The sequence below is a fragment of the Podarcis erhardii genome (genome assembly GCF_964252035.2).
Source record: "Podarcis erhardii genome assembly, chromosome: 3".
In the NCBI taxonomy this organism is placed as follows: domain Eukaryota; kingdom Metazoa; phylum Chordata; class Lepidosauria; order Squamata; family Lacertidae; genus Podarcis; species Podarcis erhardii.
In genome coordinates, this window is record NC_138507.1 from 93,527,242 (window position 1) to 93,541,420 (window position 14,179).

The 14,179-nt window shown below is 44.7% G+C and overlaps 1 protein-coding gene across 1 annotated transcript in view; it reads left to right on the forward strand.

Annotated features, from left to right (window-relative positions):
- CAPN8 (calpain 8) overlaps positions 1 to 13,832 on the forward strand; it is a 46,187-nt gene extending 32,355 nt beyond the window's left edge. Inside the window, exons 17-21 of the mRNA XM_081857800.1 lie at positions 4,125 to 4,193; positions 6,070 to 6,148; positions 8,823 to 8,939; positions 10,025 to 10,083; positions 13,642 to 13,832. Of these exons, the coding sequence (XP_081713926.1) occupies positions 4,125 to 4,193; positions 6,070 to 6,148; positions 8,823 to 8,939; positions 10,025 to 10,083; positions 13,642 to 13,665 (348 nt within the window). The 3' untranslated portion in view covers positions 13,666 to 13,832. The remainder of the gene's footprint in view (positions 1 to 4,124; positions 4,194 to 6,069; positions 6,149 to 8,822; positions 8,940 to 10,024; positions 10,084 to 13,641) is intronic.
- Positions 13,833 to 14,179: the final 347 nt, after the last annotated feature.

The following is a 14,179-nucleotide window of genomic DNA, read 5'->3' on the forward strand; positions in this document are numbered from 1 at the left end:
CAGTCTCCACACCTACATGATGGCTGAAGTCCTCTGTTCTATTTTATTTGTCTTCTTCTGTGCTGGTCTACACTTGCAGCTGAATGTGGGGAAAGGGAGTAAAGACAGGAAAATAGACTCATCCCACTTCAAGTTGCAGATGGGAGAAAAGCAGTGCTCCTTTCCTTCCTCAAAACAAACAAACAAATGCCACAGAAACCTCCAAAGTAGGAAACTGGCATGGCAGAGAGAGGGGCCTGTTCTATTCCATGTGGCAGCCTCTGCAATGCAGGGGTTCTGACCCCAGACAAAAGTTAAGGTTTCAGCACAAGAACAAGGTGAGGCAAAGTGGGGTAAGGTCTAGGTCAGGCAGTGCAGTGAAATTTTTCATAGGGGAGTAGTTAGGGCCAGATGTGCCAGCTTGTGAGGGCACATGGGGGTGAAGGCTTCCACCAGGATTTCCTGATGTTGCATGCGTGAGCATCGCGCCTCCTTCCCTAAGCTGTACAGAAGCTTCCTGGGCTTTGGGAAGAAGGCACTAGGCTTTAATACTTTAATACTTTAATAATGACTGCACACCACCGAGGTCAGGTGTGGTGAACCACTAGTCTTCCAGATGTTTCTGAACCACAAAGTTTCCCACATCTGGTTTAGATTTTGGTGAGGCAAGATGAGGCCAGAATTTAGCGGTGCCATATCTAGTTCAGGCTGGAGAGTCCATAAGATCAGAACTTGAATGTTGTTGCCTATTTCAGGCTCAAAATGAGGTTTAAAGAGGAGCTGCTGCTCTAGCTCCACCTTCAGTGAAAGGAGCCTCCTCACTCAAGGGGTCCAGCCTATTTTACAGTCATCACTCTCATAGAGTGAGGGGCAAATTGAGCTTCTGAGTGTGAGTTCTCAGAGTCAGAGGTGGGCAGCATGACCTTCTTCAGCCAGAGAGCCAGTGTGGTGTAGTGGTTAAGAGCGGTGGGCTTGTAATCTGGTGAACTGGTTTCGCGTCTCCTCTCCTCCACATGCAGCTGCTGGGTGACCTTGGGCTAGTCACACTGAAGTCTGAAGTCTCTCAGCCCCACTAACCTTGCAGAGTGTTTGTTGTGGGGGAGGAAGGGAAAGGAGAATGTTAGACTCTTTCGGGTAGTGATAAAGCGGGATATCAAATCCAAACTCTTCTTCTCTTCTACCATGGAATCCTCTTGTGTTAGGGCTTCCAGGTTGGTATAAGCATCAGGCTCTGACTCTGAAGGCAGTTCCCTCTCCTACTCTGAATCCCTAGCCTGACCCTCCAAAGATGAGGATTCTTGCATTAGCATCATGATAGGGTCACCAAGGGGTCCCCCCAGGGAGTTTTCTCATTCAGAAATAGGTAACCTCCACCTACAGCCTCAAGTGGTATGGTTTATTCTGCACTAGGGTTTCTACTACATCAGTCAATGCCTGTGGAGACCAAGCCTCAATCTCTCCTTTTGTCAAGCCCTTCCCCTCCTCAATCCCTTCTCACTCCTTACACTCTGCACAAACAGCCTATTGTCTTCTCCTTCATATTTTTCTCTGGCCTTCATTTCATTCCGTTCTGCCTGCATCTCTCCCATTATCTGTTCAGCTAGCCATGAACTCTCTCCACTTTCAAATCTCTCTTTAAATTTCTTTCATGCCAGAGACAGAGAGTGGATTTTAATAACTACTGAAAGTGGTTAAGATGATGGGGGACCTTTTGCCCTCTGGTTTGAAAACACATTTCTTTGTCGCTCGTGGTCTTCTCTGGAACAACACAAGTACCTCTCACTAGACCAAATAATGGGGTGACTGTACACACCAAAGTCAAACATGCTTTTCTTGTACATTTTCTCTATATTTGGAAACAGTAATTCAAGAAGCAAATAAAATCTTTCCTCAGGCACCTTGGCCTCACTTTACCTGCTCTTCCACTGTCTCTGACCCCCCCCCATCTCTGTTTGATGTACATTATAACCCTCTGGCCACAGATCAGATCATGCCCCTAGCAGAACTGTCTTGTGGGTAAGAAGGACCATGGGCAGTTGTATGGATAAAGGTAAAGGTAAAGGGACCCCTGACCATTAGGTCCAGTTGTGACCGACTCTGGGGTTGTGGCGCTCATCTCGCTTTATTGGCCGAGGGAGCTGGCGTACAGCTTCCGGGTCATGTGGCCAGCATGACTAAGCCACTTCTGGGGAACCAGAGCAGCGCACGGAAACGCCGTTTACCTTCCTGCCGGAGCGGTACCTATTTATCTACTTGCACTTTGATGTGCTTTCGAACTGCTAGGTTGGCAGGAGCAGGGACCAAGCAACGGGAGCTCACCCCGTTGCAAGGATTCGAACCACCGACCTTCTGATTGGCAAGTCCTAGGTTCTGTGGTTTAACCCACAGTGCCACCCGCGTCCCGTTGTATGGATACCTCATCTCTAAACAGAGAAAACTAGCTTCATGGCTAGGTTGTGAGAATGAGCATGGGGACCACAAAGTTCTTTGCGCAATTAAAGAGCTGTAGACTTAAGAAACATTTCTCTGGAGTAATGGAGTGCTTCATCACTTACCTCTGCTGCCAGCTTCCCTTCGCTCATTGTGAAGTGAGGCAAAAGCCTGCTTTTAGCAAGATGGCTGTGAGGTCAGTTCTTTGCTCTAATGATGGTTCTAAGAGGCAATGGGTCATTTGCTGGCTTCTGTGATGCCAGAACTGGACACAATGTTTTGCTTATTATGCCAGATCGTTCAATGCCATTTCTTTCAGCAAAAAGGGAAAAGAGAGATGATGTGCTTGGGACAGACCTGCCACTTCTGTCTAGAAGGTCACGGATACCAGATGCAACTCAGCTTTGCTGCAATCACTGGGGTCTGGATTGTACCTATGTAGCCAGCTCCAGTGCAAGCTGACTCATAAATAAGCACACATGCAGAACTGGCACCTTTTTACAAGTGCCATATCATGTTCATTTTGTACTTGCAAGGAATTGATCTCTCAGTGTGACAGCACAAAAGCTCTGGAACTCCCTGCAGGTCGCTATCTTGTTTTCAGCACCTGCAAAACTTTTTTTTATTTAAGCAAGTCTGAGTAGATGTACAATTTTGACAGGCATTTTAATGTGCAGGTTTATTTTATTATGTGTTTTGGGGTGGAGAAAGTCTGGCCCATCGGATATAGTTAGTCTCCAACTCCCATCAGCCCCAGCAAACATAATTAGGCAGAAAGAGAGTTGGGAGTTGAACAGCATCTGAAGGGCTGCAGCTTCCTCATCTCTGGTTTTACTTACATTTTGATTTATTTATTTTTTTGGATGTTGATTTAATCAGTATTTTAAATGTCTATTTTATACAAACCACTTGGAGGTCTTGACGATTAAGTGGCATATAAATATTTTGTTAAATATAAATAAATAAATAAATGTCTTACTCACGGGTAAGTGTGCATATAATCACAGCCTAACAGTGGAGGACTTGGACTTTAAAATTTCAGCGCTGCCTTGTGTGGTGCCAAAATTTGGTGTCCAACCCCACCTTCAGTTGTTCATCATTGTTGTGGTACCCCCTGCTGTGCCCTCTCAGCTGAACCGGTCACACTCCCTATAATCCGCCTCTGAGCCCAATTTGTATTTCAGCAGTTAATGTCCCAGTAAATATTCTGGGAGCACCTGATATTGTGGCAATGTTAAAGTTAAGAAGGTGTGGTCCTTATCTGTGCTTTGATGGGATAACAGGAGGAGTTGCGGAGGAGTTGCTGATAAGTCATTGTGTTCTTTCTAAAGGAAGAATGCAGCAGAATTGTAGCAAATGGAACTTAGGCTGTTTGAAATGTGTGCAGGTTTTTAAAACAAAAGTATTTCCTAAAAAGGACTTCAAGCAGGTGGCTACTTCTTGTAGTCCAAAGCATGATCTATGTGGCCCTACGAAAATATAATAAATCACTCTGTAAAAGAGAGCGCAGGAATCTTCATCATACCCTTATCTAAGCAAACCGAAAACAGCAGGTGTGCCTCCTCTGGGTGGGTTGAAAGTGCAGGTTCATGCATCAGGTAAAGTGGCATATTTTAATGAGTCATTCATTTTTATCTAGGCCAGAAGTCCTTACTGGCTAAGGGGGGGGGGGAAGAGTTATTTGCTTCCACAGATTAGACCTTAACTTTCTGCAGAACCATGGAACTGGTACGTTGGATCTTTTGGAATTCAAGATACTTTGGATGAAGATTCAGAAATATCTGGTAAAACAGCTCTTTTCTAAATGTATTCTTTCTCTTTGATCCATAAATGGATGAGAAATGGAGCCCTGAATGCCAGGAATACAGTTGTTGGGGTTTTTTTTTGGGGGGGGATGTATGCAATGTACATGTAATGGTCCCAAGGATAGGAAATAGTCTTGTATCCCATGGACAGCTAATGATGTGGGTGGTGCTGTGGGTTAAACCACAGAGCCTAGGGCTTGCCGATCAGAAGGTTCAAATCCCTGCAACGGGGTGAGCTCCCGTTGTTCGGTCCCAGCTCCTGCCCACCTAGCAGTTCGAAAGCACGCCAGTGCAAGTAGATAAATAGGTAAGCGGGAAGGTAAATTGTGTTTCTGTGCGCTGCTCTGGTTCGCCAGAAGCGGCTTAGTCATGCTGGCCACATGACCTGGAAGCTCCCTTGGCCAATAAAGTGAGATGAGCGCAGCAACCCCAGAGTCGGTCACGACTGGACCTTTACCCTTTACCTTTTACCCATGGACAGCTACCCATATTTTTAAATGCCTCCTCCCTAATTAAGATACTAGCATGGGCATCCACTGGCATTTTTATGGGTGTTTTCATGTGAAAAATGAAAAACACTAAAAGCATAGAGCAGGCTAGTTTCTCGTAAAGAGTGAGAAGAATCGGCTCTGTACATTTTGCCTTGTATCTCAGGTTCTACAAATGCTAAAAAGCTAAAGGTCACACCCGCACTATACATTTAAAACATGACTAAGGATTCATGGGGTATCTTGGGAATTGTAGTTTGTTAAAGATGCTGGGAATTGTAGCTGTGTGAGTTTAGCACCCTTAATGAACTACAGTCATGTGACCCGATTTCTTTTTTTAAATGGAAGCTGGGAGTCATGGGAATAACAATAATATTAATAATTTTATTTGTACCCTGCCCATCTGACTGGGTTGCCCCAGCCACTTTGAGCAGCTTCCAACATATATAAAACATAACAAAATCCTCCCTATACAGGACTGCCTTCAAGTGTCTTCTAAAGACTGTATAGTTACATATCTCCTTGATGGGAAGGCATTCCACAGAACGGGTGCCACTACCGAGAAGGCCCCCTGCCTGGTTCTCTGTGTCTGCAGGCTATCTCACTTGTCAGAGGCAGATTGCCTCTGAAAAGCAGTTGCTGGCCAACAAAAGTAGGGGAAATGCTGTTGCCTCTGGGTTCGAAATGCACGCTTCCTTCCCCTAGGCCTCTGATTGGTCACTCTGAGAAGAGGATACTGGACTCAATTAGGCCTTGGGCCTAATTCCTCACATCCTTAATAACTGAGAGTAGGATGGGAGAATGCTAAATGTCTTCCCACTGTTAGTTTGGCACCTGCCACACACATGAAAATGACATGAAAATTATGCTACTTATATGCAACTATATTTCTTATCGGGCCCTCGGTACTCAACATTTTGATTACTTTTGCAATAGTGGATGAAAGTGTGAAAGAACAACTGTGGCAGAACTTCCTACTGAGTTACAGGCCAGAATAGCTTCTAATTACACAGCTAGAGCTGGATAAGAAGCCATTTGGCACCGAGAACTGTCTGTTGTTCTTTTAAAGTATTAATCTCAATAGAGTTTTATATTACAGCCTTTGCCAGAGGAAGGGGGTTATTTCTCAAAGGCCCGTTTGCCATGTGGGTGGGCAAGTTGCCAGCCCTGTGGGAGCCATTTCCCAGGGCACACAGCTTGCCATTAGTTAATTGAATTCCTCCCTCTCCTTCAGTCATTAACGCTTTCAGAGAGAGGAGGCTCCCTTGCCAGGCATGAGCAGCAGTGAATATCCTAGCCAAACTGATAGGTCTTCTAAAATTAGCCTAAAATGACAACCAACAGCCTTCCCTATTTCTTTGGCTTAGGAAATCTATAAGAAAGTGGATACTGACTTTTCCGGGACCATAGATGCACATGAAATGAGAAATGCTCTCACGGAAGCAGGTCAGTATCCAAAATGTAGAGATGCGGGAGAGATCCAACTTTTTTTTGAATTGGAACAAGAAGCCACCTAATGTGCATTTCTTGAATCAATATATGGTGCAGAAAACAGTTCTCCTGTGAACTTTGCACTTCTCTGAATTTTGCAATGCAGTCGTCGAACCAATCACTGGGTACAAAATGCATATTTTCAGGGAAAATGTGCATAAATATGCATACCTTAATGAAAACAACATAGAAAGGTGTATTATATTAGGGGAAATTGCTTACAGTCATACCTCGGGTTACAGACGCTTCAGGTTGCGTTTTTTCGGGTTACGGACCGCCGAAACCTGGAAGTACCGAACGGGTTACTTCCGGGTTTCAGCGGTCACACATGCACAGAAGCGCCAAATCGCAACCTGCGCGTGCGCAGACACACCGCTGCGGATTGTGAACTTGCATCCCGCATGGATCACGTTCGCAACCCAAGTGTCCACTGTATTAGTCAAAACTATATACAAGAATGCAGTAGCACCCAGGGTGGGGCAAGTTTTCCACCCCCTGGTGGGCTGGGCAGCTGAGGTGTGGGTGCACCTCAGCCTCCTTGCCCATTGCCCCCATCTATCTGCCCACTACTCCAACCCACCTGCCACTGTTCCTCAGCTGCCAGGGCACTGTGTGTGTCATGGGGCCCCCTGATTGCTCTCCCTCAAAAATGTGTGCCTGGGGCCACCCCCCTGCCCCGCATACTACGACTCTGCAAGTAGGTGTATATGCGGAGAAATTTGCATTAACATGCATTTCCATGATTTTGTTTTTTTAAAGACTCAAATAGGGGAATTTGGAGAAATAAATTTAAGATGGGAAACAGAAAAATTGAAAGTGACTGATTTGTCCATCCCTACTGTGTGCCAGTGGTCTTTTGTGTGACCTCTAAGGTACCCAATCCTCCATGTCAAGGAATCTTTTACATCTGCCATAGAGCCCAAGTGTATTGCAAATTATTCTGGGACATGTCCTTAGATGCCCATTCATATGAGGCACAGACTGGGCTTGTTGGGCCTCATAATTACCCTGCTTGAATTGAGAATATGACTCAGAACATCCCCAGCAGCAGACTCATGCAGCTGTGCTTCGACAGAGATGGCGGACAGCGTGCTGGTGACGGCGAGTCTATATTACAGGGAAACTTTCAGGAATTAGGGCCTTGCAACAAAATGTTGCCACATGGAATGCTTCTGTTTGGCACTTCTGACACTCCATTCCACCCCCATTCTTTTCCTTGATTCTCTCTCCAGCCACTGGTCACCTTTCTATGCACCCTGCGCATGCTCAGCCCTCATTGGACCCCACTTGGGATATTTCCCCTCCATTTCTGGGTTTTTGGAAGGGGGAGAAGACATGCAGGTGCCAATCCCAGCTATGTTAAAATTTTTCTCTATTGATCTCTATGGGCATCTCTCATTTAAGTCCCTGAGGACATATGAAAATGTGAACCATTGCATGGCCTATCTAAACAGCGGCATAGCTGTCCCTACCTTTTTTATGTCCAGCTGTTTCTTCCTCCATCCTCTTTTCCCAGCCACGACATTGCCAGCGCAAAGACTGCAGTGGTTTCTGCAGGGGTGAGAAGGAGGCATCAGATCACCCTCTCCAAGTTTGTACTTCTCCCTGTGCCCTTGGAGAGGAAAATTCCATGTTTCATGTGACAGCTGGGCATCCTCCCAGGGCCCATAGTGGGACCAGTGTCTCTTCTCATGCAGCTCATATGCATCAGCTTCACTTGGCTCCAATCCTCCCTTCTCCCCTCTCAATACCCTCTGCAAACCGAGGATAATATTTCAAGCATTTGATGAAGTGGACTGTAGTCTACAAACGCTTATGCTACAAAGCATCTATTAATCTTTAAAGTGCCACAAGGATCTTTGTTGTTTCTATAGGGGGTGGATGGGGATCATCTGGTCTTTTTTGGGGGGGGGCAGATTATCGCCACAATATGGGGAATTGCTGACTTTCCAGCAAATGTGTTCCTCCATTCTGGTCAGCAAACTGTGGCTTCAGCCTCGGCTTAAATGAAGCTTTAAGAAATGGATAGGAAGTATATCCTGTGCATGAAACTGACTCCCTGCAATGGATTTCGTTTGGCTGGAACCCCAGGAGTGCATTAAGGCTTCACTAATTAGGTGCTTCTCTTCTGAATATAGGTCAAGGGAATTCCCATGAATTGGCATTAAAATGTGTCATTTCAGAAAACATTATGAGGGAGTGTTAGGTCTTGAGAACAATGGGGACTGGAAAGGAAAACATAATAATAGACCAACAAACCTGCCAGGATGGAATAGCTAATAATACTTCATCACTGTCTGTCTGCAGCTGTTTTGTTGTTGTTTGTTGTTATTCATTTCATCTCTATACTGCTTTATATTTTAAAGAAAAAGATCTCAAAGCGGTTTACAACACATCAAAACATTGTATAAAACAATCCAGAATGAAACAAATGCAAGCTTTAAGGAAAATATTTCAGTTCCTTCTCCAAGTGACATTTTGCTTTTGCCACATTTATTTACCTACTTAATTTATATAGCTGCCCCATAGCAGAAGTACTATAAACCGCACAAAACAGGTGCAATGAAACAGCGGTGTAGATCAACACCAAACATTGTGTTACTCATGCCTGGCTTTCCTTTCCACATAGGCTTCACTCTTAACAACAAAATCCAGCACAGTATAGCTCTCCGTTATGCTGGCAGCAAGATGACCATTGACTTTGATGGCTTCGTGGCCTGCATGATTCGCCTAGAGACTCTCTTCAGTAAGTCTTCCTGAAGTAAAAGGAGGTAGAGTGATAGAAAATACTCTGGAGTGTCTCCCTTACCACCACCCCGGCTTTTCTCTAACAAGCAAAAGAGCTATCCCTATTTTTAACCTGAGCACAAACAACTGTGTGTCAAGGAAAAAGGGACCCAAATGTCTGTAATTTGCCAAATTAGATAAGTAACCAACTACTCCCAAGCTAGTGTAAGATCCCAAAGCTTGTCAGACTCTGCTTTTGACAAAACAAATACAGGGACTCAGATGCAGAAGACATTCTATCCCCCACAAGGTCTAATAGGATCTGCCAAAGGGATTGATTTGCAAACCTCACCCAGTGTGTGACTGCCATCTTGTTATGCAGAGAATGGTGTAGCTGCCCAAATATGCCAGTTTAGATGCTTTCCAGACAAGGATTGCACAAGAATATACAATGACCAGATCATCTTAATTGCATTCCTCCCCATGCCCCATCTAGTGTCTCTGCTACAGGGAAACCACTTTTCCAATCTCATTTTCATTCAAGATAGTGCAGGTGCTCCATTGTGAATGGAATAGGCAATGTGACTGTGAGACTCCATAGGCATCTGCTGGATGCTATCTGTGACATCCCCAGTGAGCAGCAGCTCAATTCTTCCAACTTTCATGCCTTTGCTGTTTTGCCATTTTATAAGTATTTAAAATACTTTTTAAAAAGCACAAAAAACCAGTCTTTGGAAGCTGAGCAGTCGCTTATATACCACCACAGCTGGAAGTACTAAGTCAACCCTTTAAAGTTACCAACACAATAGGAAGATGTCTGATACCAGACCACTGGCCCATCTAGCTTAGTGTTGTCTACACTGACTGGCAGTGGACCTCCAGGGTTTCAGGTGGGACATTTTCTCAGCCATACCTGAGGATAGTAGAGATTCAGTCTGGGATCTGGAACAAAGCAAACCCTTTGTCTCACAGCTGATAAAACTGAAGTAACCTGATTTGAAGAAGCCAGGTTCTTGGAATTGTGCCTCATCCCCAGGCTTTGTAGTTCTCATGTACCAAATGCTACTGTTTAACTATAACACCTGCTCTTTTTTTGCCACTCAGAAATGTTTCAGATGCTAGACAAGGATAAGCACGGAGTTGTCCAGCTCTCTCTGGCTGAGGTAATGATGATTGAATTAAGCTTCTGCACAGTTGCATTATGACAGATTGGTGGTAATAAGATGCCCGAATAAAATCACCACTGCTTTTAAATCACACCTATTTATTATTATTTCTAGTAGTACTGATGCAGCTAGGATACCTGTTAAAACCACAGCTCGGCATGTTAAGATGGAGAGCACATCTTAGTGGATAAGCTCACACATTATAATTCACTGACTGGAATATATTTGGATGCATGAGGTAGAATCCTGGGTAGTCTTTAGCCCCAGTAGATAGTAAGATCAAGGTGGCAATAAAGAGCCAAGTTCTAGCCCTTTTAACCATGCATTCATCTTCTTTCTGCTTTGGGAGCAATGTGTGCTCTCATTGCCACTCAACTGACAGGCACTAGCAGCACACATCCAAATGCTTTGTACTAATGAAGCAAGCCTCATTGAAGGGACGCTTCCACCACCAGCCAGCTGATTGGAGCTGGGAGTGCACCTTCAGTGGAGGTCATTGTAACAACCCACCAGCTGATTGGCAGTCACACCAATCCCTTTGAAAGTGGATGGGTTACATGACGTCAGGTGATTGACAGGGGGTCTGTCCCACCCACCTGGCAAAGTTGGGCTGTACTGGTCAGCTCCATCTGCTAGCTCAAAGATAGGGAATCTTCTTCTGCATTCCTTTGGGGATAATTTGCGAGGGCTTCTGTTTGGGCAGGCCCTAAACCATAAATGGACAGAACAACTATTTTCTTCCGTTTTTTCGTCTCTCCCTTTTCCTTTCCACCCAACGGGTTGCCAGAGTTGGGACATTCTTGCCAGAGCCCAGAACTGATTGTTTCCAAGAGTTTTCTCCTCTTATCCTTCCATTGCTTGATCTGTTCCAGCTTCTCCATCTCCTGCCCTCCTTTCTCTCTCCAGTTCCCCCTTTCCTGGCTTGAAATGAGGTCAAAGGCTGCAGGTTGCCCACACCTGTACTGGCCTAGGACCCTCGTACCCACGGGACCGCCTCTCCCGGTATGCCCCACGGAGGACCTTAAGGTCCATAAATAGCAACACCTTAGATGTCCCGGGCCCTAAGGAAGTTAGATTAGCTTCAACCAGAGCCAGGGCCTTTTCAACACTGGTGGAATGCTCTGTCTCATGAGACCAGGGCCCTGCGGGATCTGATTTCTTTCTGCAGGGCCTGTAAGACAGAGTTGTTCTGGCCTTTGGCTTAGAATCAATTTGATCCCCCCCCTTCTTTTTTCCTTTCTCTTCCTGTGAAGAAGCTGCATTTTAATGTTTTAATGTTGTAATTTAATCTTGTTTTTTAAGTTGTATTTTAATCAACTTGTTTTTATTATTGGTTGTTAGCCCCCCTGCGCCTGGTCTTGGCTGGGGAGGGCAGGATATAAATAAATTATTATTATTATTGTTATTGTTGTTATTATTATTATTATTATTATTATTATTATTATACAAGCCAGGTGCTGTAAACAAGGATGAGTAGGTGAGCAATGGTCGCAGCAACAGCGATGAGAGTCTGGAATGGGATTCTCTGGCTTCAGCAGCTGACAAAACCCAAAACTGGAGGCCTTCATAAGCTTCAGCATGAATTTCTGCTTTCTTCTGAGCAAAAATGGCTAGAATTGGGCGCCGAGTTTTTAAAGCCAAAAACAACAATGCTGTCAGAGCTAGTATTGTCAAATTCATCAGGAAAACGTAGGCTATATATGGACAGCAATCCATTTTGTCACATAGGGAGCAGGATATAAATATATTTCTGTTATGATCACTCTGTGTTCATCTTTGTTATCCACCTTCAAAGGGAATGAGACAAAACAACTGAAAACGTGCATGAGGGAAGCAGTTCTTGCCCAGAATGAGGTGAAAATAAGTGACCTGATAGGTCTTAGCAATGATGTAGATGTTATGAGTGATGATTCTTTTTTTTTTATTATTTTGGCTAGAATACAAAAGATGTCAGGGCCTGCTGTAGTCAGAGAAAGGAACCTTGCTGTGAAACTATAATGAAAGCCACATCCATCAGAGATGTTAGAAGCATTCAGTTTTATTTAATGGCATTTGGGAAGCAGACTCTGACCTACCTTTTCTTCTGTCAGCCAGCAAGAAATTCGATGTGTTTTCATGCGATATGTCTCCTACCCAGCTCCCAATCTAGTGGGATTATTCACCCTAGGTGAAATGCCAACAACTGTCACTGTTCTGTAGCTCAGAAATTTCCAGGCTTGCTAATCTATTTTGGACCCTCACTGCCACTGCCACCCCGTTCCTGTAATTTCCTGGGTCTGTGGGTGTGCAGAAGGTTGATTCTGGCCAGAAAAATGTAGAATGAGGCTTTGGGTGATCCTTCCAAGTGCCGTGCATCTGGTGTGGCAGGGCATGCGCACCACACACTTCAAGTGAGTAACATGAAGCCTGGGGGAATTGTGGAAAAGATCTAAGCTACACTGGCAGGAGGCTGAATCACATGGGTCTCTAGGTACCACGCCTCCCAATATGGACTCAACTGCTCAGATGATCATAGGAACGTAAGAAGTTCCCATATATCAAACCAGACCTGTTCCATCTAGCTCAATATTGTCTCCATTGACTGATGGCAGTTTCCCCATGGTTTTGGACAGAGGGATTTACATGCCCTACCTGGAGATCCTAGGGATTGAACTTGGGCCCTTCTGTATGCAAAGCATTCTGTTCTAATGGAGGCTGATTCATCGGGGCAAATGGGGAAATGCCTCCCCACCTCAGTTTGCCTGTAGCCAGCCCACACCTGCCTGCCTTCTTACTTAAAACCAGTCTAGGGCAGGGCTGGATTAAGGTTTGATGAGGCCCTAAACTACTGAAGGTAATGTCTAGCTGTCCTTTGTCAACAACAAATTGTCATTGTTTTTTGTGTTGAATATATGCTATATGGTAATTTTAGGGAGCAGGCTAGCAGGCAGGGTCCATTACTTACATCATAGGAGCCTACACAACACAAAACACTGTTGTTTTATGTAGGTTTTATTTTATTTGTTTTTTATCTTATATTTTGAAAATCTGCATCCAGGTTTTTTCCTTTAATTTTTTTGGGGGCCCCCAAGAGAGTGGGGCCCTAAGCTATAGCTTGTTTAGCTTATACGTAAATCTGGCACTGGTCTAGGGGCTGGCACTGGGTGTCAGCTTCTTCTTCCTTAGTCTGAGTTTTGCCATTACTGAACTCAGTAGGGAGGAAGACGGAGTAAAAACCAGAATTAGTTGGCTGTGCTTGTCATTGGCTCTTACTCCACCTGCTGTTGTCTCCCTGCCTTACACATCACCACCAGTCTCGATGGCCACCAGTGAGTATTCATCTGCTTTGTTCCTGAGCGATGACCTTTCCACAGATTAAGTGGTACAGCCAAAATGGTTCCCTTCAGAATCAGGACTACTGACTCTTGTTTGCAGACTCTTAGATCCCATGAAGCAGCAGCAGCAGCAGCAGCTCTACCAAGATGGAACCAAAGAAAACTTTGGGGAAGCTTTGAGCATGTCCAAACAGATGCCCTAAGTAAGTTCTAACAGTTATGTTCTCTCTTTCTCTCCCAGTGGCTGTGCTGCACATTGGTTTAAGACGGCATTTTGCAAGTCATTTGAGAGCTCCACAACTAGCACTTCTGCAGATAAGCTCCTACAAAGCAGTTGAAAGATATGAAGAAAGAAATCAATTTCTGCGCCTGGCAATACTTTTTAACGTAAACAGGTCATTCAGAAAAATAAACACATCTATTTGGAAACAATGACTTGCTATCATTCCCTCTGTTTCTGATGTTCAGATTGTGGGTGCCGTTGCTTAGGTAGCCAAAATGGCAGCACCCTCACACAAGAGGGAGTTAGCCTAATGAACAGAAGGGCTGACTTACGATAAGTAACTGAATACATGCACATGACCTATTTAAGGAACCCCTATCATAAGACCCGAGTCTGAAATTACCTTACTTCCCCACAGCTTGAGAAAGTTTGTAGAAGTAAAAAGAATCTTTTGGGGATAAGCTCTAATTCCGCCCACCCCCCCAAAAACCCACACATCTCAATGAGGATTGAGTATATGCAACACATCAGGCTCTAACTTTTGGGCTGCAGGTCC